Source organism: Rattus rattus, chromosome 8, assembly GCF_011064425.1.
Source record: "Rattus rattus isolate New Zealand chromosome 8, Rrattus_CSIRO_v1, whole genome shotgun sequence".
NCBI classification, from domain to species: Eukaryota; Metazoa; Chordata; class Mammalia; order Rodentia; family Muridae; genus Rattus; species Rattus rattus.
The window spans coordinates 60,869,066-60,896,162 of NC_046161.1; the positions used below are offsets into that span (position 1 = coordinate 60,869,066).

The window sequence follows — 27,097 nt, forward strand, 5'->3', positions numbered from 1 at the left end:
CTTGATTCTTGAAGTCCCTTATCTGTAGAGCAACCATTGGGCCTCAGGGCAGGGATTTGGTTTGCCCTGTTTACATTCACTCCTGCAGCGACTTGTGTGTTTCTGTGATTGCTGGCCTCTTTCAGTTAACAAAGACTTGCAGATTTATGCCCTTAATCAACCTCAAGAAAACATAAGCCCCTCTACCTTTAAAAAAAACTCAAGCTTTTCCCAGATGTCCATGAACAAGTGAGTTTGTTCCAGTTCTCTCAGAGTGTGACCTTTGCCAGATGAAGCTGTCTGTGTCTGGAAGCTCAGTATTTAGCAAAAAGCATGAGTTAGACATTGATTGGGAGAGCAGCAGGCAAGAGGGGTTTTGGGGGCCATCTGGTCTTCCCTTTACAGATCTGGGAAAAGTGCTACATCACAGGTCAGCACTACCATAGTAGAATCCAGGAGGCTCAGGTGGTGCAGACACTGGTGCATGCCCCCTGAGCCCCACCTCAGACTTTCCCAGGGACTCTGGAGTCCACCATCTAAGCACTCCTGGCCCTGGTTTCTGTCGACTCCAGCCTCCAGCTTGATGTGGTAATCTTAGGGCAGTTTCCAGCCAAGAAAGAGGCCTGACTTGTGCAGAGGCTGTGCACTCAAGTTTCCTGGTATGAGCAAGCAGGGAACTACATTGAAGAGTTCATTCATTCAGAGACAGATGGGAAATTAGAGCCCAGTTTTCTGGTTTTGCTGTCAGTACAGGCTTAGTGGCTTACCCACCTTCCCTGAGGGTGTCATGGGTTTGCTGAGCTCTGCCTGCCAATGGGAATGTAGGCATCACAGTTGGAACACTCCACTGGGCGATCCACTGGCCTTCCCAAAGATTAGAAGGCATTATACCAGACCAGGACCAGTCTGTATACCCTGATTCTGGGCTAGGTGCCGCTGCAACTCAGAGCCTGGCAGCAGCAGGAAAGCCTCTCTGCAGTCCCCGGGGAAGCCCTTGGAGGCTGTGCCCGGATGTTGTTCAGTGGAACTTCACAGGCTTTTCTTGTGCTTGGTGGTCTGGCTCCTGCTGGCATGAGGTTACCTCCAAGGGCTCATTTTATCCTCCACATAATCTGTCCTTCACAGTTCCTTCCATCCCGTTCTCCACTCCTCTCCCTGCTTCAGCCATGCTGATCTCATGTCTGTTGCACAGCCCTGGCATGGCATGCTCCTAGTCTTGGTGCCCTACAGTTTCTTGGACTGTAACACTTTCCATATGGCTTGCTCGGCTTCCTGTCTTGTTTCATGGCTCAAATGTCACCTTCTCCATGAGATTTAGTTTGGTTAACCCCTTCTGAGTGCCTCCCCACCCCCAGGGTTGCCATAAATCCCGGAGTCATCTCCATCCACCCCACGAGCCTTCTTTTGTACCAATAACTGTCTCAAGAACAGAGGCTCCGTGCGAACATTACAGAATTTTTCTTGTTTTCCATTTGGGCAATATGTTAAGAAACCTGTGGATAGGGATTGGAAAACCACTTCTCAGAAAACTGAAGAGGCCTGGTTGCAGATAAATGAAGGAGTCTTGATTATAGCTGGCAGCCAGAGAAGCACCCCCCTGGCTGCGTTCATTTAGCCTGCTTGCCCGTCCATTGCCTAAAGAGGGATGCTGGGTGAACTGAGAGGGTCCTGGCCATGGGGACTCGACGACTAAAGTGAAGTTGACCTAGAAGTCCAGAAATTTTGCATCAACTAATAATAGTTTCATATCTAAGTACTTTTAACTAGGGCTACTACTTTTATCTTTAAATGCTGTCTTTTTAAAAAGTGATGCATTCCCCCCCCCTGTGAAAAACAGGAGAAATATTGGTAACTATCAGCCATGCAGGGACGGGAGTGAGTTTTCTAGAATGGCTTGTGCATCTTGCAGGGTCTGGCAAAGAGCAGCGAGGGAAGCCCTCATTTTGAGTTCTTCCTCCGGCCATTCGGAGGCTCCTCGCCAACCTAGTACACAGCCCTGCCGCTAGGGCGAGTAAGCGCGCGCCCTACAGGAGCCGCGGGGGTGGGACAGACGTTTAAAGAGAACCACAGAATGCTTTACTGGCATCCGCTCGTTTAATAGTGCGCACATTCTCAATAGGAGCCCGTGGGATGAGGTGCGCTTTGTCTCCCCGGTGCAGGCGAGAAAACCGAAGCAGGGCTCGCGCGCGCACGCGGCGGCTGATCGGGTATCATGGCCGCGCTGTGTTCCGCGCTCAGGATCAGGTTCGGACAAGCGGCGCGTAGGCGGAGCAGGCCGGCGGCGCTCACGTTGCGGCAGAAGTCCACGTGAAATGTCTGCAGCGCGCGCCCGTGCGCGGCCACGGCCGCCAGCGTGCGGTTGGTAACGCGCGCGCAGTTCTCCAGGCGCAGCGCGCGCAGGCGCGGGCAGCTGAGCAGCAATCGCGCTAAGCAGTCATCCGTGACGTGGCCGCAGCCCGAAAGCGTGACGGACGCCAGGTTGGGGCACCTGCGAGGAGAGCGCGTTGACACGGGGCCGAGGCGCAACAGACAGAACTCCTTTACAGGAGACTGCAGCGAGACCGAGGCTAGGGTTGCAGCCCGGTCCCGGTCCCGGTCCCTTCATCTGGGATCCATTATTAGTCTTTGAAAGGGACAACTGTGTGGCTTTGATCCTCCCCGAGGCTGGGGTCCGTTAGTGACATAGACTCTGGGCGGAAAGGTCTCTAGGAGTAATGGCTAGTGACTGAAAACCAGTGTTGGGTCATACTTTCATCTCGGTTTCTTCAGCTTTTGGGTCAGCAGCCTGAAACCCAGGGCCGCTAGAGCCAGGCCCTGAAGTTGGTACAGTGTGTAGCCATGCACTTATGAGGATTGAGGTTTGGGTGAACAGAGCCAACTACAGACAGACAACACTTTCCTAGAGCCCAGAATGGCCACGTGGCTTCCTCCCTGGGAGGAGCCTCCAGTGGGCCTGGACCCTGTGGTCAAGTAACTGAATCTGGATTGGAGAGTCAGGTTCCTTTCCACAGCACCCTCCCCTTAGTGTCTTGCCTACACCTAGCTGGGGCAGCTCATCTCCCTTTTGCCTGGGAAAATAAAAGTAATTAAAATGTGCTGTGCTTGGTACCATTTCACACGCCGAGCCCATGCCTCCCTCATACACACTACACCTACTGCCCCAGTTTTGTAAATGAGGAGACTGGCACACAGTGGCTCAAGTGACTTGGCAAGAAGATACTTTGTGGGCCATGTACAGTTACTCAGATGAATATGAAGGTGCTTTTAAGCCCTCAGCGTATTGCCTGACCTGGCCTTAAGGTTTAGACTGAAAACGACTAAGGCAGAAGAATCCAGAACAGCTGACTCGCTTACATCCCCCAGCTCACTTTACCTTTCTCACTTCATCTCACTTTGTGATATACATTTTCTCATTTTCCAGAGAAAGGTATGAGGTGGGTGTTGAAGCATTTGGTCTGGGGTGAGTTGTACAATATCAGAACTGAAAACCCAATGCCCTTTGCACCTTCTCTGACGCTGGGGACTGGTGCTTAGCAGATCCTGTAATCTTAAATCGAATCTTGCTGGTTTCAGGGATTAAACCTGGTTACCTCCCATCAAGAATTGGTTACAACCAATATGGGATTGTGATGCTCCCTCTCCTCCACCCATCACCTTGCAGTCTGATTATTTTGAGCCTAGTGAAACCCATCAAAATGGCCTGGCCTGGTCTAGTCAGAGCCAAGCCCAAATCTACCTTGAGAAGAGAACAAGTGAAAGGCAGGCCACTGTAATTACCTCCTCTTCCTGTGGTGAGGTCAGCCAACCCTGACTACTAACCCTAGATGGCAGTAGCTGGCAACCACCCAAGCATCTTAGCTAGCAGAGAGCTCTTTCTCCTCAGCACCTGGCACGGCCATGTTGGCTATAGCTGCCCTGCCCAGGAAGGTAGACCAACCAATTTTGTGGCTCAGCCTGTGCAAGGGATAGGGGGATGAGGGTGGTGGTCAAAAGGTCAAATAGGGGATGTTTTCAGGGCATTCTTAAATTAAAATTTTTTTATCTCGAATTCAAATTTAACTGTGTGGTGTGTGTCTTACCTGCTAAAATCTGGAAGTCCTAAACTGGGCGCACCACACTATGTCTCAGAGCATCCCTTTTGCCCCCGACAATTGAAATCCTCCACGGGTAATATGCCAGATGAGTGTGTCCCTCAGAGGAGATGCTCACTGCTACTCTGCAATAGGCTTTGGTTCAGCTCACCTGAGCACCCTGGCTCTCCTTCCTCATCGGCAGCTCTCAGGCCTCGGTGACTGTATTCCTAGTTGAGAAATGGTGTTTATTTTTGGCCAAATTAGAGGCCTGCACCACCTGATGCCTCTGGGAGCCTTTTCCTGGGGCCTAACCTTGAAAATTCAGGCTCAGCTGAACCTAACCAGGCCTTAATGGCTGCCAGTGAAGACAGCTGCTCCAAGGACAGGGCCAGCTGAACTCAGAACTTCCTTTGCCACAGAAGCATCTTCAGGAGCTGAGAGCAAGCCGATTTAACCCAACTCTTAGAACTGGTTGTCTGCCTTGGTCTCAATTTGAGCCATTTTGCTCTTGGAATGTGTGCTTCCCAGTCCCCCTGGAGCCAAGGCCAGCAAAGCCACACTGCTCAGGGGCAAGGTGGCCTACCTGTTGCACACCTGCAGGAGGAAATCATTAACCAGGCTCTCGTGCTGGCTGCAGATGCTCCTCTGGAAGGCGCTCTTGAGCCAGTCCTCGATGCTACACACTTGCACACGGCTGGAATGCCAACAGATGGACAGGCTGCGCAGTGCAGGGCTCAGCCGGAAGTTGTCTTTCTTGAGCTCTGTGAGGGAATGGAAGTGCAGCAGGGACCAGAGGGTGGGGTCCTCAAACACATCTCGGAGCTGGGAGCAAGTCCTGGAGAGACTCTTCCGACTGTCCTTGTCCAGGAAGGAGAAGAGGCGCAGCAGACACTCCCGATTGAGCTGGGTTATGTGCATGGTGAGTGGTGGCCTCACGTGAGTGCCCAGCAAGGATCTGACCTGCCTCCTGCTTCCTCCCCAGATCAGGACTGGTGGACATATATGGTTGAGGAATGGTGTTTATTTTTGGCCAACAACTGGTGCTGAAGCCCGGGGAGGGGAGGGCGGGTGTCAGGATCCAGACTTACTCAAAGCCATCTGTGGTTCGGCTTATGTTCAGAGGGTCTGAAAGTCCTGGCAAAAGAGCAGCCCATTGAAGTTACAAGTTCTCCTTAAAAGGGATTTCTTTTCCTCTGAGCCGATAATGTTGAGCACAGGGCTCTTGGCTCTTCCCAAGGTGTTTTCATTGGAGATAATTAGCTACAACAGCTCTTCCTGGGCGCAGCCTTTCTCCCTAGCAGGATGACAGTATTCGCTGTTATAGTGTGTCAGTGGGGCTCCCCTGCTCACCCTTGCTGGGGGCGGGGGGGAGTCCTATCTACTGAGCTAAGGGAGGTGACATGCCCCAAACTGTGAGTGGAATGTGAGGATCATGCCTGTTACTTTAGCTCAGGACATCGATGGCTACCATGCAAGGATGAGCTATCTTCAAACCCCAATGGCTCCATTTTTACCCTGAACTGTCATAAGATTCATCTGAAATGTTTTAAAAGTGTTTTGTGTGTGTGTGTGTGTGTGTGTGTGTGTGAGAGAGAGAGAGAGAGAGAGAGAGAGAGAGAGAGAGAGAGAGAGAGAGAAACTGACTGACATGTGCAAGTGTTCTTGGGGGTAATTTGCATAGTTTCATTATCTGTCCTAGATAGTATTTCCCAAAATGTGAGGTTGGGCAGAGGCAGCTCTTTTTCAGTTTCTATTTTTGAACACTTAATTGACTGTAAATGATGGGAAGTGAATTGGAAGTCTGACGGGTTTAGATGCTCACAGGCTGCCCTCCGCTGCCCTGCTTTTTAGGAGCAGTATGTGTACCTGTGGTGAGAAGTGATCCAGCACAGTTGAGGGTAGGCACTGCTGTGCTGCGGACCTGGAAGTATGAAGCTGCTCTTAGTACATACGACATGGTAGAAACATAAGACAACTACAGCTTCCCCTGAAAGGACTCCACAGAATCCCTTAATGACCACTCCCCTTTCCTCCTGCTCATGTAAGCTACAGGACCACCCCTTGCTGCCTGTAGCTCTGCCATGTCTAACTCCACTGGAAACAATCCAGGAGTAACATGGGAAAGCAGACAGACCTTTAATGCCACTTTCCACAGAAAAGCCCAGCTGGTGAGGCAGGACTAGGATGTGATTGCAGCACGAATGAGTGAGTCACGTTCTCAATGACGTCCTCTTGGCATCATATGGACAACTAAGTTCTAGTGGCCAGTGATCTTGGCACAGCCACCACTCACTTGACGGCTACTGCCCAGTGCTAACAGTCACAAACACGTGCCTCCTCTTTCCTGTGCTGTGGCATCTTCTCAGGGCTGTCCCCAGCCACCGAGGACCCATGCTCTGGAAACAGTTCTTACCTGAGCCTTTCCAAAGCCTGGGCAAGAGGTGACTCCAGCAGTCCGATTAACATGAAAGTTTAAGGGACTGGGGAGGTTACAGTGGGTTAAACATGTACAATAAACCGAAGTGAAATAAATCTGAGCAGGTTCCACAGGTGTGATACATGACACTCAACCAGCGCCAGCACATGTGACTGGTTTAATTACATCATCTGTCACTACACACTGAGTAGAATACAGTGGATAAGCATAGGATTCTCCACCATGGAGAGAGACTTATGTTGCCACAGTTTCTATCCCCACCTGTGTGGGAAGACTTGGAGTTTCCTGTTGCCAGGGGCTGATGGGACAGGGCATGCATGAGGCCCTGCCTCAGCATAAGCTCTGAGCAAGAAGTTGCATGCCAGTTAGCACACATGGGGAAAGCCAGCCCTAGACAGTACAGAGAGACGCTTGTAACAGGTGCAGTAAGGCTACACAGATTACAAACAAATAGGTACATGGACATCGTGGGTGTTTGTGGGCACAGCCAATGGGCAGTCACTTCCTCAGAGTCTTCATGGTGCCACTCGGCCACTGTTGCCTAAGTAAAATCAAGCAATAAAGCTGCTACAAAAATTCCCAGAGACATTCATTCCCTTTTGTGTCAAGAGTGTTGCCTGTCTAATGACCTCTCCCCAACATGGCAGCCCAGTCAGCTGCTGCTGTTCCACCTGGTGTGACAGTGTCAGCTCTGTCTGAGTATTGTGTAAGTCATTACAACTGCCTATTCAGAGGCCAAGACACAAATGCCAGAGGAGCCTGGATTAGCAGGAGCTGTGTGCAAAGTTAGATGAGACTCACATTCAGGCTTAGCTGTGATGGTGTCAAGGTCGATATATTAGAGCAAATCATGCGACCCTCGATCTGTGGGTCAAACCAGTAGACTAATAGAAGTGCATAAGCCTCTACCTCATGTAACGTAGCACAGTTCCTCAATTTCTCCCTGCACTAAATAAGCTGTAGTGCTTAGACATGGTGGCTTAGACCAGTGTTGTGTGAGAGACCTCATGCCCTATGGAAATGTACTAGACCTTCCTGTGTCCATCCCTGACCTAACTAGTATGACTGAGGAATGAATGAGTTTTCAACTTAACCACATGTGGTCATTGTATGGATTCAAGTTAGTGTTTTAATAAGGTGCTGATCCAGTGTGTAATTTCTGCTCTGAGGGAATGCAAGATTTCTCTAGTTAATATTAAAATGGAATTAGGCCATGTGTCCTCATCAACCTCAGAGTGACCTAAGAAAGCTACTACACTAACTTTTAATAGAAAAAAATGAGATTACTAAAAAGTCTGCATGAAGTGCATTTTTGTCCCTCAAGGAAGTGACTATGGTACAGGCCATGCTGGAGTTCTACACTCTGACTTGCAGGTTACAAATAACCTGCAAACTCGATCACTGGCCTCCACACTTGCTACTAGCTGCCGCCTTCTTTAAATGAACCAATTTTAATTTGGGTTGAATCCAAATAGTGCTTCTACCCTATTTTTGTGAACAGTATTTTTTAAGCTACTGGGTTTAATAGAAACTATTCTTGTTCAGAGACAAATACTTAATATACCTGGTTCTGCTTTAGGCAGGGAGTGGGTTAAGACCCAGAGCGTCAAGGATCCACTTCTGCCTGGAAGTCAAGTCTGGAGGAGACCTGACCTCTGATGGTCAGACAGAATCCGCACACAGGACACACCTCTGTCATGCAGCTGAATCACAGGGCTTTTAAACACATATTTGCACTTGTCAGAGTTCCTAGCCTGCCTGCCTGCCCCCAAGAAAAAATTAACAGAAGAACAGAAACAAGAAATAGAGTGATTCTGGAACTTGAGCACAGACGCAACGGAACTGACAAATTTATTTAATGCTGAGAACAGCAACCCTGAGGCACAGGCAGTGGTGATGGCCTGGTCTCCTGACCTTCAGCTACTACGGCCTACAGTCAGAAGGGATTCCTGAGCAGTCGCTGTGAAACCGGCGGGTCACAGACCTGCGCACACGACCCTCACGATGGAGTCGCTGACCTGCCCGCTGTGCAGACAGCAGGCAGGGTGGCTCTCAGCATGTGAGTACAGAGCAATAAAATGTGCCTCCGTGAGAACTGAAAACATTAATATAAAAAGTCAAACAGAACTAAGTTCTGGAAACTACTTATAAAAATTGAATTATTACAACTAAAGCAGCCAATCAAAATGCCTGCTGAGGTTTTCTGGTAGAACAACAACAAAAATTAGTTGGTGCCCATATTGGGTAAGTCACTACCACTGACCAAACTAAAACCCCAAACTGGAAATTGAAAAGTGCATACTGAAATTAAATCTTGGATCAAGTATTTATGGAGAATGGAAATGTTGTCCGGTATAGTTGATGAATCATGGTCAGGAGGTATCACAGTTTATCTGCTCCAGCTCTGGCCTGACGCTCTACATAAAACAGAATGTAGGCCTTCGCCTTCCCAACGGTCTCCTCATCAGTCACTGTCACAGTGCTGTCATTGAAATGGAACCAGCGGCCTTCGTGAACTGCATATGCTGTGTAATGCCCAGAACCAACCCTGTAAAGAAAAGGCAAAAAGTTAAAAAAAAAAAAAAAAAAGACTATAGAAGTAAAATAGTAAATATAAAAAGGGCTGGGTCTTGCACACCTTTAACCCCAGCACTTGGGAGACAGAGACAGATGGGTATCTCTGAGTTTATATAGTAAGTTCTAGGGCTACATAGTGAGACCCTGTCTCAAATGATGAGAAAGGCTACAGAAGTCACAAAAGGATCTTTGGAGCTGAGCGGTGTGAAAGGTCACTGATCTTAATAAGCACAGTAATTAGAGAATAAATCCCAGAGATCTCTAGTTTGAGAGCTCTTATGTTTACCTTCCTCTAAATCCACAGACAAGGATTGTATTGACACTGGGAAACAAGTAATACACTGACTGACCACAAAAATGAATTTCTAGAACAAAAGAGATGGCACGGAGCCAGCACAGAAGCTAGAGAGCTGTAACAGCCTTTTATGCATAAGCGGAAGCCTCTAGACCCAAGGAAAGCTGATGCCAGAGAATCTGTCTGCCCTCAAGAAAGCTGCTCAGTGGCTTGGTCACGAAGGACGGCCTGTCAGCACTGCCTGGTCAGACAGCAGCAGGTGGAGACCTCTATAGCTGCTACAAAGATCCTTAGCCCAGTCTCCTCCTCCCTCTTACTGAGGAAAGAAAACAGCATTAGAGATATATGGAGGGTAAAGGCTACATGAGACAGTCATCATAGAATCCATGCAGAAATTCAGAGAGGACACAAAACTGTCCAGTGCCAACACTGACAGGAAGACAGGGCAACACCCCAACCATAAAACAAGTAGGATGTTAGGGGGAAAAAGGATAATTATTGCAAAATACAAAGTTGCCAGTAGACTGGCAGGAAGGATCAGACAAATTGGGAGACAATTCAGCAAATTATCTTTAGTAAGGATTCCAGGAATAAAAATCAAGATAGAATATAAAAATATTTCTATCAGTAATGACACTCAGAGTGTCCCTGTTAACTACTAATGTGAAATACACCTGATTTTTCTTATGTCTATGAAAATCCTACAAACTTAGAAGCAACAGGATGCTTATAAATCAGCAGGGCTCAGCGTCCTGCCCTACTCACAGCTATGACAAGCTGATGGAGCCATGTCTGCAGTGAGAGAAGGACGCTGATATCCCAAGTATACTGGTCCAAGTTTGGAAGTAAAATAATGTCTTTATCAGACTAGAAATGAAAAAGATACACCCAAAGTACAACCCAAACTTCCAGGATGAAAAAAAATGGATGTTATTCAGCAAAACTAAAAATTAATTTTTAAAAGTAGATGACATGGTACATTATTTCAAATATTACCATTTCTTAAATTTGAACTGGCATAAGGAAGCAGTATGTAGTGGTGCAGAGTAAAAGATGGATGCTCCTCATGCTTCACATCCTCCTCAGCAGTGCTCCACAGAGGAACATTCTGTACCCTATCATGACTCCACATTCATGTTCAGGGAGTACTGGGACAACTGGTGAGTAACTGGAAACTGCATGCCATTTTGTGTAGCTACCAAGTACTTCCAACTTTGACAAGCTGACGACTCACCCAGAGCCATGGTGAACAACTACGGCAGCGAGGTCATACAGGCAACTGTCAGGGCCACTGTTCTCTGGCTACAGAAAAAAAGAGAGGGTACCCCAAGGGCTTGGTTAGGAGCAGTTATCAAGGGCAGCCCAGTACCTACTTCTCTGTGAAGACTTCCTCCCCCGCTGCCTTACCTCTAGTAGGTAGCACTTCATGTCCAGGCCTCTCAGTGGGAACTGAACGTATGTATCTACTTTGTTTCGTAAATATGCTGTCCAGTGAAACCTTTTCAGGTGCAAGCACAGCGCCTGGTAACAAAGCAGGGTGGAGACTGAGAACCAACTCCAACTTAACTCACCTTTCAGTACCTACCAAGACTACAGGCTCAGTATACTGGGTGCCCCAGTTTTTCTTGATGCTGACACTGCTCTCTTCCTGTGTGCCTTATACATTATCAGAGGTTTCAGTGTTGGCTGCAGACCTTACAGACCAATCAGAACTGACTGCTCACATGAAGACAGACCCTAACCGAACGAACCGCGTCACTGACCTTGGGAAGTTTTTGAATCCAAAACTTTTTTGTGGACTTTTGTTTCTTTTTGCACTTATGGCACATATACAACTCCGTCTCATCAAGTTCCTCTAGGTCAGTGAAGCTGCGAAGACAATCTGTGAAAAGATTGGCGTTTGATAGCGTTATAATGAGGTGGCTTTTATAGGGGAGCACCCTGTGGTCAAATGACCAAGTTCCTAGCTTGTGTTTTCAGTTTTGTAACTTTAAAAGTCAGCCACCCTCAGAGCACGCTGAAGACCAGCAATGTTTGCAGGGAAGAAAGCACGTGTTTAAAACACCTAGCTTTTATGCTTTTTAAATAAATGCAAGTAAAGATGGATTCCCAATTAAATCAACATCTCAATAGCTATTTACTCTCAATGTGTGACCCAAGCACATTTAAAAAGGTAAAATTTAGATCAAACATTTCCGTCTTATTTAAAATGAACACAGAGTGAAGAGCTAATCTAAACCCTCTGTCCTAGTTCAAGCCCCCAGAGAAGGCAGAGCTGCTGTATTCTTTTAGAGATTTTAACTGATTGATCTGGAGTTTGTAAACTGGCCAGCTGCCGGCTCTGTAGATGAGGCTCTGTTCATAAATGGATGGTCTGGCTGCCTTTACACTGCAAGAGAAGACGAAAGGCCTCTGCCCACTGGGCCTGTACAGGAAATGTTTCTGAACTCCTGCCACAGTTAGTAACTTAGAATTTGTCTGTGAAAGACATGTATCCTGTATGGAAAAATACAAATGTCTCTGTACCCAACTCTCAAACAAGAAATAGGCTCTAATACTTGAGAGGCCTGAGAGCACACCATGACTGAGAGCCGCAGAGTGAAACCCTGTGCAGATGTTTGTCAGATCCAGGTTATTCACTTCCTCAGCTTCTCCCTGATTGTGGCCCCTGGCTGTTGTGTTAATCTCTTTGCTTATTTTTATAAATTGTGTATTCTTACAACAGTGGATTTGCTTGGTAAGTTGGGCAGCAAGCAGAACCTGGCAGGGCAAGGAAAAGCAATGATGTCACTGTTCTCAGGAGTTTCAGGTCAGTCAGCCTTGGCCTCCCTGCTCTAGTGCCAGAACAAGCCCCTTAGGGAGAATCAGGGCAAGGTCTAGCAAAGCTTAGGTGCACCCTGGTATGTGATGGGCCACCATGGATCATGAGGCCCATGCATTTGTCACTGTGCTATTGCTCCATGATACCAATACCTTTGAGCCACATACAGGTTCCCTCTCAGCTCCCTTCACTTCCTCCCTTAAACCTTTCTCAGCTTTCCCTGTTTTCCTCAGCTTGGTCTGGATGGATCCTATTTATCCTAGTGTCCTCCAGACATACTGCTTCAGCCTTACCCTTCCTAGAGCAAGCCTCAGCTACTAAACCCAATTTTGTAAGTAATATATAGGACACTGTATCCACATGTCTGTAACCACAGAGACCACTGGCTACAATGCACACTGGCTGGCACTATGACTCCCTTTAGATAGTCACTATGGTACTCTCAAGTTCTGAAACTAACCATGGGTGTTTTCACCAGCCAGTATAGCTGCATCATGTAAAAAGCTAACTGTTTCAGGGTTTAAAGGAAGGGGCCATGAAATGAGGAAAAATCTAAAACTTGAGAGTCAATGCAGTTCCAACTGAGTTTCCAGCAAGGGGCCTTTGAGAAGCTTCAATGACGGCTCACAGCATCCAGCACATCAGGAAGAGGAAAGCTGACCCCACCCAAATGAGTCAACATATGGTGAGGAATCAGTCAAAGACCAGGAACAACCCCCATAAGTAGTTGACACTTGACAAAGAGCACAGACAGGGAAGCTCTGGGGGAAGCAGTACTGACACATGCAGATAGCCATGTGCCAAAGTCATCACCTTGATGGCATTGCACCTCTCACAAAACAACTCGAATAGTAAAAGATGAACTCTTCAAAGACGGCAGTGAACAGTTTAGATAGCTACTTATACGGCAGTGGCTGCAATACCAAAGCAGGGCCCAGGAAAGCACTTACAAAGTAGACAGTGTGCAAAAGATACTGTTAGAACTGAGAAGACAGAATGCCACGTCACTCACAAACACAAGTGCATTTCCATACATTAACAATGCACCAGCCGTAAAGGACACGAGACAATTCTATCTGGAGTAGCATAAAAACATAAAACACTCAGGAACATGTTAAAGCAGCAAAAGACTTGCAGATGAAAACTGTGAAGTACTGATTGAAAACAAACATGAGAATACTGCCCTTGGGTGTGGATGGTTTCAGCATGGAAAGCACTGTTACTTAGAGGGTGACTGATGAGTCACTAGACGGCTCTGCCAGTCTCTTTTGGTAATGAAAATTGTTGCTTTCAAGAAGTTGATGTCTTAGACCAATGGTTCTCAACCTCCCTACTGCTGTGACACTTTCATATGGTTCCTCATGTGTGGTGACCCCCAACAGTAAAGTTATTTTCTTTACTACCTCAGAACTGTGAATTTGCTCATGTTGAGAGAGAGAGAGAGAGAGAGAGTGTGTGTGTGTGTGTGTGTGTGTGTGTGTGTGTGTGTGTGTGTGTGTGTTTTCCAAAGGTCTTAGGTGATCCCAAGGCCCACGGGGGTCTCAACCCACAGGGTGAGAACTGCTGTAGAAGTAGGCACTGGCATTTAACGAGTGGATATCTGACCATTCAGAGCAACTCATCTGCAACTCTTGAAACCGAAACAAAATGCAGAGGATACTAGCTGGTCTGCTATCCACTATGTCCATGCCTACTACACCTCGTCAGCCATGTGGGCAGAATGGGGCTCCAGCACACTTCACACAGGCAATGGCACAGCCGGTCTATACACTGCACACCAGCACCCTGCCATAACCTCCTCCCTCGGGAAAGCCAAGTGTAAGTGCTCCTCAGTGCTTGTCTGTTCTCTGCACTGTGTCCCAGTGTCTCCTCACCCTTCCTGCCCTCTTGAGATGCTTTCAGTGACTCCCCAGTATTTTTCCTCACCTAAATTACAGGCAAGAAGATCAAGATGAGGTCATAGGAAAAACCAAAATGCACCAGAAGGTATGAACAGAGTAGGTACAGTGATGACCGTGAGTGGCAGATGCTAGATTGGTTTTAAATTGGGTAGCTCTAACTGCTTTAAGAACTCCATTCAGTGCCTCTCCATCTCCCTCCTCTTCAGCTGGCTCTGGAGCTCTACACCTGCCAGGACAGATGTAACCGTAATATTACTGAAGCTGCATCAGGTCAGAATGCTCCAAGGGAACCTCCCAGGAAACTGAGTAAAGGGACAACAGTGGAACCTGGCTGGGTTTACAGGGATCTGCCCACTGAAGCAGCCTCCACTCTGGGATTTCCAAAAGCTCTCTTCCCTTAGTGCTCCAGGAACCCTAGTACTTTATCTCATGGCAAAACAGAAAACAAGCCCAGTGTGACTGTTCTATTTAAAAACTGCAAACTTTGATGTTTTGAGTTGCTTTGCCTTCTTAAGACAGGGTCTCACTGTGTAGCCTAGGCTGGGCCAGAATTCAGGAGGACTCTCCTGCTTCCACTTTGTAAATGTCAGGGTCCAGCTGTATACTTACCACACCTAATCTATAAACAACTTTCAAGTCACGATGTTAAAGAGCCAAGTCTTTTTAACCACGGTATAATCTGGCAACAGGCTAAAAGATGCTGTGCTCTTCTGGGTTTTGTTACTTGGACAGTTTTCCCCAGATTCTAGACTTACCAGGTTTTTTGCAAAAAACAAAAAGGTAGGGGTGTGTGTGTGTGTGTGTGTGTGTGTGTGTGTGTGTGTGTGTGTGTGTGTGTGTGTGTGTGTGTACCGTGTGTCATTCTCAGGCATGTCACTCGCCTCCCTGGAGAAAGTTTACTCTCTGCCCTGGAGCTCGCTAACTAGACGGACTGGCCACCAAGTTCAAGAGACCCTCCTCTGTCTTCCTCCCCATTGTAGAGACCACAGCATGCCTGGCATTTCTACCTCTGAAACAAGTACTCCATAGCCTTGTGCTTTGCCAACTAGAACATGCTTTTCTACTCTAAGGAAGGCCATTTGTAAACATATATATGCACATGCAGACACTGCTTTTTTTTTTTTTTTTAAGAGACTGCCTACCCAGAGACAGCGTATCTTTAATGTACACAGAAGTGAGCACTGTCAGAGTGAGCCCAGAATGCACCGGTGTGTTGTTCTGTTGATGCCCATATCTGAAAGCAAACTGCATGGCTGATGAAGTCCACTATGAGCACCCTCACCTTGCCAAAGCTTCATTGATCTCTGCTCATCTATTGTTGAGGGTCTGGGTAAGGGGTGCTGACAGTACATTATTCCATTTCTAGGGAGAAATGACACCACTTTTTGAAACTCAAGATTCTCACATTTGAGGGCCTCTGTTTCACAACTGGCAGTTTTCCACATGAAAGAAACTGTTCAAATAGCATCTCCACGGAAAGAAAGAGGTAAAACCAGTTTGTTTTAGTCATTAGATCATCTTTTGAACTCTGCAAAGAATAACTTTGTGAACCCATAGCTGAAAAGTATACAGGATACATACTTTATTGCCTTTAAAACTATATAATTATAAATGTTTAAAAGTCAGAAAAACATTAGGTACAGTTCTCCTGGATCACACCTTCATCAGAAGTGTTCTTAAGAGTTGCAATGCACGCAAACCACTGAACTGAGAACGGGACCCCCGTTGAAGGAATCAGAAAGGACTGGAAGAGCTTGAAGGGGCTCGAGACCCCATATGAACAACAATGCCAACCAACCAGAGCTTCCAGGACTAAGCCACTACCTAAAGACTATACATGGACTGACCCTGGGCTCCAACCTCATAGGTAGCAATGAATAGCTAGTAAGAGCACCAGTGGAAGGGGAAGCCCTTGGTCCTGCCAAGACTGAACACCTACTGAAGGTGATTGTTGGGGGGAGGGTGGTAATGGGGGGAGGATGGGGAGGGGAAGCCCATATAGAAGGGGAGGGGGAGGGGTTAGGGGGATGTTGGCCCAGAAACCGGGAAGGGGAATAACAATCGAAATGTAAATAAGAAATACTCAAGTTAATAAAGATTAAAAAAAAAAAAAACTATACTCAAAAATAAAAGAAATTCTGGGAGAATTACCCTCCCTAACCTTAAGAAAGAAAAAAAAGAATTGCAATGCACATGAACTGTGCCTAATGGTGCAGGCTTTACCCTAGCTGCTTAGGAGACTAAGGCAAGAGGGTTAAAAGCTTAGGTCTTCTTGGGCTACGGAGTGAGCTTACAGATGAAGTGGGTACTTAAAAGACCCTGTCCCCAAATAAAAGATGTCGAAGGCTTTGCACACAGCTCAGCAGTGTGCCTGCCGACCTGTGTGCAAGCTTCTAGGTGAGCCTGGGTTCAGTAGAGTCCACCCATGAAAAACAAAGGCACCCATTTTTTATCTTGCCTAAATTTCATCATTAGTCTCCTACATACTTCTATACGTTAACGTATTGTATATTATATTTATATTTATATATCCACTCACTCACAAGCGACTTTACAATATTTTGTGACTGTTCCTTTGGTGCAGCTATTCATGTTATCTTTCTAATCACAAAACAAAATCTATTCCACCCTGACCTATTGGAGGTCGCTGGAGGGTTGAGTCTATGCCAGTTTTGATTCCAGTCTCTGGCAGTAAGCAGTGCTCTCACAGAAAAATACTGGCAGAACACCTATCAAGGCAAACTGGGCAGACCTTCTCAAGAACTACCTCCCACCTGTGTGTGAGGTTAGAATTGTCACCTGATTGGAAATCACAGCCCTGGATGTGAAGGAACTGCTCTAGCAACTCTAGAGCCCAGCGACTCCCAGGCCAAAACCAGGGCTGTGCTCTAGGTCAATGATGCTACTAGAAATATGTCCACTATGGTTTGATTTGGCCTTGCTCCGGGTTTGAAATTTTTCTTTGTAATATGCACATATTTTTGTATCAACAACTACTGTTTCAGCCTTTTAGAACATTCCTACCCAGTTTCCATCCCATCTCCACTTGGCTTCTTTAGTGTCTGGTAAATAACATCTGCCTACAGAGAAACTGCTGAACAAATTTAGGGAGGAATTTTGAAGCAAAGTGTGCTGCTACCATGCTGAGTCTTCACACACACATCATGGTTGAGGTTTTTATTTATTACTTTCTTCTTCTAGATTATTTGTTTCTTTTATGTAGCCCTATGTAGCCCAGGCTACCCTCAAACTCAAAATCCTCCTGTTCTGGCTACAAGTGCTGGGATTATCAGGAGTTCTCTACCATGCCCAGTGGTCTTGCATATTTTAAAGTATATTATTGAATACTTGTGAGTTTTTGCTGTTACTAGGATAGTCTTTTGCTGTGTCCAAAATGAATTGTTTTTCCTCTATTTTCTTGTTTTTAATTTTTATTGTATTTTGTGTATGTAGCTGTTTGTCTACATGTATGTTCCTACATCATGTCTTTACAATACCCCAAGAAGCCAGAAGAAGGCATTGAATGGCTTATAGCTGTGAGCTACATGTATGTTCCTGGGATTGAACCCAGGTCCTCTGAAAGAGCAGCCAGTGCTTTTAATTCTGGACCATCTCTATCAGAGCCTTTTTCTATTTCCTGTGCAACCCACTCACTCAGCTTTTCTGTGTTTAGAATTAGTTAATCAAAGTACTACTTGTGTACCTTGATTTTCTTTTATAAAGTGAAGAATGAGTGGGGCTGAGGATGTATATAGTTCAGTGGGAGAGAGCTTGCCTAACATGCATGCCTGAGGCCCTGGGTTCAGTGAAGCTGAGTGAGCTCAGGATGTAGCTCAGTAGTCAAGTGCACACTTAGCATGTGTAAGACACTTGGTTCTGTATGAGAGGAGGGGGAGGGAGGAGGGAGGGAGGGAGGAGGAGGGAGGAGGAGACTGATAAAATGTTTTAGGTATGTAATCAATCCATCTGCAAATGCTGACAGTTTGCTCCTTCCTCTTCTGTGGTTTATTCATTTTGCCTATTGGCCTCTTCCTCCAGAAGAGGGTGAAGTGAACACACTCAGTAGCAGGGCTCCCAGCTTGTCATGGATTAAAGGTGGAATTCCCTGCCATAAGTACATGTATTTGAACCATGTACTGTCTGGGCAGGCTGTGTAATCTTAAGAGGTGGAGCCTGGCTAAAGGAGGCAGGCCACTAAGGAATAACCCTTGCAGTGATACCAGAGATTTGGATCTGCCGTGAGTGAGCTCTGTGCTTTCCAGTCTATAACATGCTAAGTTATACCACAAGCTCCCACTGCCATAGCCACAGAGAGAACCCTGTCTTCATGCCCTTCTCATCATGGTGGACTACTGATCTCTTACACCATGAGCCAAAATAAACCCTTTCTCCTCGGTGTTGCTATCTCTGTGTTCTCTTGTGTTAGGAAAGTAACACAGAGAAGTGGTATCAAGAAATGGAATCTGTGTTGTCATAAATTTGACTTTATGATCTCTGTGGGCCTTTAGAACTGGCTTGTAGAAAGAATATATAAAAGTTTGGAGCAACAAGGTAGAGATGCCCTAGAATTATGTCAGCAGAGCTTAAAAGCTTTTCTGGAAGGAGTGTAAAAAGATCAGAACCCCAATAGAAATGCAGACAGTAGAGTGATCTCCTGAGGTTGAAGGACTCTATTGGGAATTGGCATACAGGCTACAGTCTGCATATCTGTCTGTGTCCTGCTACCCTGAGTGAAGCTGAATTATGTCATGGACTAGTTTATTTGGTGGAGAAAATTTTAAAACAGTATAATATACAGATTGTATCATGGTTACAGCTCACTACTTTTCCATATTTACACAGAAGTAGAGAAAACATTAAGAACATGTGTAGTTTTGGAGGGAGGTGTGAGCAGTTGAAACTGGATGAAGTGGCTTGAACAAAGCTATGTGGTTAAAACGATTAGTATTGTTAAAAGGTGTATCTTACAATCTAGAGCCATTGAGACAGATGGCTTAGTGGGTAAAGGCATCTGCAGCCAAATCTGATCTCTGGGACCCATGAAGTAGAAGGAGAACAGACTCTTCCAAGCTGTCCTCAGATCTCTACCTACACAACTGTAATACCATTTAAATGTATTCTGTTGAGACAACAGAATTGGTAACCTGAGAGCAAGACTTCACCCAGTGAGGTCTCCAGGGCATAAACATACAAATTCATTTGAAAGGAGAGGGTTTGAATAGAGCACAAGATTCAAGGCTCTAGTAAACACTCAAAGGGACGTCCTAGGACAACGTCCAGGTCCAGCTCTGCAGCAGATTTGAAGCATGTACAAGGTTACAGATTAATCATGCATTTCCATCTCTACACAATACAATTCAACACACCTAGTTGTAGAGGATGATTGTCTAGTGTACAGAAATAATATTTGCTTTGTATTTGGGTGGTTCCATGTGAGGTATATTGTTAAATCTTCTGACTTGAGCCATTTCTTAATACATAATGGACTTGTATCTCTTTCCAACCCTTTAGACTTTGGATCTAGGCGCATCTTTACCAGTGAAGTGTACAACTTGTATGCAGCAAGGGTAGAACTTTAAAAATTCTGCATTGCAAAGTAGTAGACAAGACGACTTATTAGTCATAAGGAGGCTACAAAGCCCCCACACACATTTCAACTGTGTCATAGTTTGTAGGTTTGTTTTTATTTCTTATTCTTTAAATTCCTGGATATCAAAACCACTAAAAAATAAGTAAGTAGGGGTTGGGGATTTAGCTCAGCGGTAGAGTACTTGCCTAGCAAGCGCAAGGCCCTGGGTTCGGTCCCCAGCTCCGAAAAAAAGAAAAAAGAAAAAAAAAATAAGTAAGTAATGTAATTGACAGTGGCAGTTTAAACCTCTCAGGGAAGCTCCATGAGTTCAGAGTGGACGTTCTAACTATACAGAAGTTTACTGAAATGGAGAGGATTGGAAACTGAGCAAGTGTTTGAGTGGCTTGCTTAAAATACCTGTGTGGCAGCTTTGTAAGTTGTTTTAAACTACTTTGCATGTTGTCTCTGGGCTGGCTAACTTAAACTGCTTACATTTAAGATTACTACTGATAGAGTTTTCTTCATTTATCTGGTGGTTTTGTGTATTTTTTGTTTTATCTCCCTTTTTTTAATTTGGTAGTTTCCTGTCATGCAAATGCTTCACTCTTCCTGAGTTCAGTACATTCATGTGTTTTTCATGATAACAGCTCCCAGGCTGTTGTTTGAATACATAATTTAACCCCATTTTGGCCTATTAGGTCTCTGATGTAAGAACTACTATAAATATAATGACTATTCTCCAAGTTGCTTTTCTCTTGCTGTCTTCAGAATTATTTTGTAATTCTGACATGTTCACTATAACACATCTTTGGTGACAGTCTATTTTCTGTTGAATGTGGTGCTCTGAGCTTCTGGTATGTGTGGGCATCCAGTTTCTCTGAAGATTTGATAAGTTTTCAGGGTCCTTCACCTTGCCTTTACTCTGTGGAAGAAGTCCTTTACTCACTTCATGTGCCCTATAACTCTCACAGTTTTTGTTCTATATTCGCCCATACTGTAGCAGTTCAAACATGGTTAGTACCAGAGCATGTGGCTTTGCCTGCAGTTCTGGAACTTAAGGACATGGACAACTATTGTTCCATCCGACTATCTCAAGGGCAATTCTGGCTAACACTAGAGCTTTTCTGTATCTGTGGTGCTAACTGTAGGAGAGAACGTCTCTAGTTCCTACGTGCTAAATCCAACTGATGCCAAGCACGGCCATCTTAGCTGTGTTTCTGGATAAGTAGTTCCAACTCCCTCAGCAAGGGGACAGCAGTAATAACACTGGTGTTTTGGCACAAGCAGGTATCAGTGGGACTCAGAAGAACTTCCTCCTCCTTTCTGGTACACTGTATCCCCTAAGGTGGGATGTGGTCTATCAGTGGTTACTAAGCAGCTTGGGCTCTAGGGTAGCACAGTGAATTGCTCTTGAAGCAGCAACTCCCACAAAGAATCTCAGGCTAGTGGACTGTGGAGGCCTGTGGTTAGGCCCTGTGTCTGCTGCAGATGGAATTGCTCACATTTTATTGTCTACCCTGTTCATTGCAGTGGAGGAGCCACTGGCTAGGACTGTTAAAGTCCTGCAATTTGCTTTGTCCTAGTTTCTGATGCCTTTTTGACTCCCCATACTGATTTATAAAGTTCCCCTATTCCCTCAAACCATCACTTCCTGGGCTGGAAAGATGGCTCAGCGGTTAAAAGCTATGGCTGCTCTTCTAAAGGTCCTTGAGTTCAATTCCCAGCAACCACATGGTGGCTCACAACCATCTACAATGGGATCTGATGCCCTCTTCTGGTGTGTCTGAAGACAGCTACAGTGTGTGTGTGTGTGTGTGTGTGTGTGTGTGTGTGTGTGTGTTTTAAAAAAAGTTTTTTTTTTTTTAAAGCATCACTTCTCAAGATACACATTTCTTCACTGAGTGTGGGGACATATGTCTTGAGTTGAGTTGAAGGTGGGTGTTGAGTTGAAGATGCAGTCTGGTCTACACAGACAGTTTCAGGGCATCTGGGGCTGCAGTTTGCTTCTGTGCCTAATGGCATACAAAGCACTTCCATACAGCCATCTGGAATCTTTCCCCATAAATTTTCAATCAGGTCTTTTTCTTTGATTACCTAATACTCATTAAGGAAAAAATAAATTCAAAATTTCTCACAGTATAGGAGAATTTTAAGGGTCTTGCCATTAAAAGCCAGTCTTGGGACCTACCTAGACATTATGTCACTTATTTCTGAAATTATTGTTGTAACTGATGAAACTCCAGTAAATATTCTTTCCTTTGTTTGAAGATATTGTGGGATAAACTAAATCCTGTTTCATTTGGCTAGAAAAAAAAGCCAATATTAAAAAGATAAATCTAAATATTTTACCCTTATGAAATGGGGCCTGGGGAGTAAGAGCAGCACAGACGTGAACCACACACAGAAAAAATGCTGAACAAACTATGAGCTCTGACAGGAACACCCAACATTAAATACACTTACCTCGTAAGGAGCAAACAGGCCCATTTTCCTGATTCTTAGAGCGCTTGCTTCTGAACTGACTTGGAATATCTAAGGAGAGATCTTAGAAGGAGATAACCAGAGTTGTTAAAGGCATGTGACTTTACTACCAAAGAACACAGCAGCAGATACCCTGGCCAGTAGGTCTTACCTAGGAATGGATCAAACTTCCTCGACTCTGTCCCACATATGAGGCAGTTGACCTCATTCTGGAGAATTCCTCCAAATATTGTTGTGACAACAGTTGATGCTCCATTTCTAAAGACAACACCACATGGAAAACAGCTTGGTAAAATGCTCTTTTGATCCTTAAAACATTAACACTGGGCAAACAGATCTCTGATATGACTGAATACGGGACCAGATGACAGCTTCATCATCCCTAATATACCCCTCAAAAAAGAAGCAACTGCCTTACATGTTAATCTTTCACTTATGCAAGGCCTTGCTGAGGATACAGAATGCTACAAACTATTTACTTAAAGAAGTAAAGACATTTAATGCAGATTAAGTAAAACAGTTCCTTATGAAACAAAGAAAAACTTAACCACCCTAATGCTCCAATAATAGTTACGTCTCTGCTCCAGCTCCACTAACAGAACACGGAAAGCAAAAGGAAGAGCACCTGACTCCAAAGCTTGCTAGAGAGGAAATTCTTATACCCAGCAGCAGTTCGAGTGTTCACCATTATTTTATCTGTAAAAAGTAAGGTAACTGGGGCTGGAGAGATGGCTCAGAGGTTAAAAGAACCAATTGTTCTTCCAGAGGTACTGAGTTCAATTCCCAGCAACCACATGGTGGCTCACAATCATCGGTGATAGGATCCAATGCCCTCTTTCTGAAGACACTACAGTGTACTCAATATACATAAAATAAATAATTCTACAAAAAGAAAAAAAAAGTCAGGCAACATCTCCTCTTGCTGGTATCTTACCCACAGGAGGCTCAGTATCAAGACAGAGCACCTGGAATAGTGAATGTCCCAGAATATGAGTGCCAGTCTGAGCATCCATGCTGCTTGTGAAGTGAGCACTCATAACTGTGTATATTCTGCTATTCCTGCTTTTCAGTGGAGAGTCAGAACTCAGGTCATGTAGCTAGTCTTCACACTCAGCCCTTTATTTAACCAAGACATTATCAATGGATAGTGAGGTTGGTGGCTCGGTGTCTGCTCTCATTAAGAGTGCTATGATGGCCAAGTGTCAGGCCTGATACATTTTTAATACTTGCACTCAGGAGGCTGTGGCAAGCAGATCTTAAGGCAGAGTTTAAGAGCAGCCTGATTTACATAGCGAGTACAGTGAGTGCACAGTGTGACCCTGTCTCTAATAATAATAGTAATGACAATATAACAAATGCTTGTACATGAGCCCTGTGAGACTATAAGCAATTAATTGAACCAGAAAATAAGCCATATTTTGCCTGTAACAACTAGGTTCTCTTAGATTGAACAGCACTTTCTGCACCACATGAAGTTAAAGCTCCTTTGATGATGCAGACAAAAACCTATGCAAGCAACTTCTCCACTGCATACAAAAGAAATGGATTTAAAAGGATAAAAGGACATCAGGAACTATAGGACATAACCATCTCAGGGTTTCCTTTATATCCATGTCATAACAAGAACACATGAAATGCACTGAACATGAAGGGCAACAACTGACCCTTTTGTGCCAGTGTGCAGATGCACGCTTGTCTTGAACTGAGATGGAAACTGCTTCATTAAAGCAGCACATTAAACTCATTCCTACAGTCCCTTTCTGGAAGAAATCAAGTTGCAGCCACATGATGGGTATGGCATTAAGATTCATAAATAATTTCCAAAGTGCTTGCTGTTCTGTTGTATTAGCGTTTCTATCTCATCACCACCAATTCCTTCCTGTAAGAAATGCTTTTAACGGGGTTGGGGATTTAGCTCAGTGGTAGAGTGCTTGCCTAGGAAGCACAAGGCCCTGGGTTCGGTCCCCAGCTCCGAAAAAAAGAACCAAAAAAAAAGAAATGCTTTTAACAAATACCTCCTCCCATGAAATGAAGAAAATAAAAGGAAAGCTTGGTTTTAGTATTTCAAATTTTTTCGCTGGCTGTCCTGGAACCCACTCTGTAGACCAGGCTGGCCTCGAGCTCAGAGACTTGCCTGCCTCTGCCTTGCGAGTGCTGGGATTAAAGGCATGCACCATCACTGCCCAGCTGAAAGTACCAGCCTTTAAATACAGGAATACTGAAGCTGGTGCTAAAGCATATCCTGTGAAGACTACACAGTGCATTTAAATACAGGAATACTAAAGCTGGTCCTAAAGAAGATCCTGTGAAGACTACACAGTGCAGTTCACTGGAAGGCCCATGGCATCATAAGATAATGATACTCCTCATTTCAGACAGGCTAACTTTGATAGTATTTTTTATATATGAATATGCCAAGATAATATATAAACTTACATTTTTATTTAACACTAGTTTTAAATTGATGCTAGAAGGAAAAACAGCTCAACTGGATCTTAAGTCTCCCCTTTCTATACTAAACTCTGACTGGAACTTATGTTCCTGAGGAAGCTGGCAATTCAAACCAGTTACGTTTCTGTGATGCTGCAGGATTTGAGGGTGAGTGCCAACTACCAGAAATTACTAGTCACTCCTTTCTTTCTTTGGGGAATGTGTCTTATAAATCCTAGTTAAAGAATCCTACATAGATAATACTGGCAACAGAAAAGGCTGAGCATGCACAAGCTAACATGGCAGGCATACTCTGTGAGTTCCAGGCTAGCCAAGGGCTGGACAGTAAAGCTCTGTCATTTAAAAAAAAAAAAAAAAAAAGTAAATGACTAGAATCCAGACTGAAATAATTTCTTTTTCAGTAAAACAAATACTCATATATCAGAGTACGTTTCATAGTAAGGGACAAGAAAAAAAATTACACATGGCAATACCAGCAGTCATTTCTGAGGGTTCTAAAAGTAAACATAAGCTAAGTCTTACATGCAGCATTTGTTATTTGCAGACAGAGTAGAATTCTCCTGTAGAATTGCTGAGCGGGAAACACCGTTGAAGCCACCCTGAAGTTCCAAGTGCAGATGATCCAAAAGGTAGCGCATGAATTCATGGGCGTCCTGCTGCTGATAACCCCTTGAAGTCAACAAATACAGTGTGTGAGGGTGCTCTGCCTGCTCACTAACCATCATGAAGGACTGCGGCCCCATGCTCACAAGCACACCTCCAGCACCCCGGCCTCTGCCTAACAATTTCCATATGTGATACCTATTTCTCCTAATTTCAAAAACCATGGAATATTAGAGATAATTGGAGGTGTTGTAACTTTCACTGATCTCTCCACTTTAGAGATAAACTGAGGAACAAATGAGGTGGTAGCATGTGATTTAACTAAAATCATAGAAGAGTCATGGAGTAGGATACAAATCTGCACCTTTTAAACAGACACTGAAATTTCCCACTCTCCATAGCTCCTCTCTAGAAAAGACCTAAAACTTTAAATTTTATAACTTACCCTAACCTGAAAACTCTGTCTAAGCCTATACTAAAATAAATTTAGAGCACTATATATAAAAAAAAATCGCAATAATAAATAATATTTTAGTTAAAATGCAGAAATCACTTTATTCAGTCTAGGTTGTCTTAAATATAAAATATAGAATTAGCAACTATCAACATATGTTCAAATATTTCTAAAGTTAGTAAGAACATAGCTATCGAGTGCAGCTGGGAGGTGATGGTGCATGCCTCTGATCCCAGCACTCAAAAGACAGGCAAATCTCTCTGAATTCAAAGATGTTTGATATACACAGTAAGTTCTAGGACAGCCAGGGCTACACAGAGAAACCCTGTCTTAAAAAAAACAGTAAAAAAAAAAAAAACAAACAAAAAAACAACAACCAAACAAACAGAAACCTGTCAAAATGCATAGTCTTAAACATCCCAGCACTTGGGAGGCAGAGGCAGGAAGATCTCTTTTGAGTTCAAAGACAGTCTTTCTTTTCTTTTTTTTCCCATCTTTATTAACTTGAGTATTTCTTATTTACATTGCGATTGTTACTCCCTTTCACAGTTTCCCGGCCAACATCCTCCTAACCCTCCCCCTCCCCTTCTCTATGGTTGTTCCCCTCCCCATCCTCCCCTCCATTACCACCCTCCCCCCAACAATCATGTTCACTGGGGGTTCAGAAAGACAGTCTTTCTACATAGTGAGTTCTAAGCCATGGCCACATAGTGATACCCTGTCTCAAACCTAAAAAGGAAGGGGGGGGTGGGTGGGAATTTAGCTCAGTGGTAGAGCGCTTGCCTAGGAAGCGCAAGGCCCTGGGTTCAGTCCCCAGCTCAAAAAAAAAGAACCCAAAAAAAAAAAAAAAAAAAAAGAAAGGGGGGTGGTTTATATAGATATATAGATTGATTCATCTTATTTGACTTTTTAATTTTAGGATTAACTGCACTTCAATAAAATATAATGTATTCCTTATAATTTTTTTAAAGATTTCATTTTGGCTAGGTGTAGTGATGCCCATCTTTAATCTAATCACTAGGGAGACAGAGGCAGGCAAAACTGTGAGTTCAAGGCCAGCCTGGTCTACATTTCAAGTTCTAGGACAGCCAGGGCTACACAGAAAGACCCATCTCAAAGAAGTAAAAAGACTTTATCTTGTGTATATCAATATTCACATGCATATCTGTATACCATGTAAATGCCTGATGCCTACTGGAAGGCATTAGTTGATGGATCCCCTGGAACTGAACTTACCAACTGTGTGTGCCACCATGTGGGTGCTGGGAATCAAACCCAGCTCCTCTACAAGAACTAAAAGCCACCTCAATCGATGCGCCATCTCTCCAGCACCCTATAACTAATTCATTCTAAAGACTTTCAGAAGTATTACTCAGTATTTTGTAGTTTCAATTGTTTCCCAGTTATATAATCCAGGCTTCAGAATCCTCTACAGCTGCCTGGGTTTCTCTCCCTT

The 27,097-nt window shown here is 44.6% G+C and overlaps 2 protein-coding genes across 4 annotated transcripts in view; both read right to left on the reverse strand.

Moving 5' to 3' along the window:
- Positions 1–2,054: 2,054 nt before the first annotated feature.
- Positions 2,055–6,576, reverse strand: Fbxl22 (F-box and leucine rich repeat protein 22). 2 transcript variants are annotated; one of them, XM_032911307.1, is made up of 3 exons: positions 5,919–6,576; positions 4,636–5,186; positions 2,055–2,467 (listed from the first exon to the last, which is right to left on the reverse strand). In XM_032911307.1, the coding sequence occupies exons 2-3, from the start codon at positions 4,968–4,970 to the stop codon at positions 2,092–2,094; spliced, it is 711 nt and encodes a 236-aa protein (XP_032767198.1). In that variant the 5' UTR covers positions 4,971–5,186; positions 5,919–6,576; the 3' UTR covers positions 2,055–2,091. The 2 variants fall into 2 exon arrangements, with proteins under 2 accessions (XP_032767198.1, XP_032767197.1); XM_032911306.1 differs by lacking the exon at positions 5,919–6,576 and having other exon boundaries at positions 4,636–5,650.
- A 51-nt stretch (positions 6,577–6,627) lies between these two features.
- Usp3 (ubiquitin specific peptidase 3) overlaps positions 6,628–27,097 on the reverse strand; it is a 72,637-nt gene continuing 52,167 nt past the window's right edge. For both annotated transcript variants that reach the window (XM_032911303.1, XM_032911304.1), the window contains exons 9-15: positions 25,107–25,253; positions 22,285–22,391; positions 22,116–22,196; positions 11,125–11,243; positions 10,769–10,882; positions 10,596–10,663; positions 6,628–9,037 (exon numbers count right to left, since the gene is read on the reverse strand). In XM_032911303.1, the coding sequence (XP_032767194.1) occupies positions 8,872–9,037; positions 10,596–10,663; positions 10,769–10,882; positions 11,125–11,243; positions 22,116–22,196; positions 22,285–22,391; positions 25,107–25,253 (802 nt within the window). In that variant the 3' untranslated portion in view covers positions 6,628–8,871. The remainder of the gene's footprint in view (positions 9,038–10,595; positions 10,664–10,768; positions 10,883–11,124; positions 11,244–22,115; positions 22,197–22,284; positions 22,392–25,106; positions 25,254–27,097) is intronic.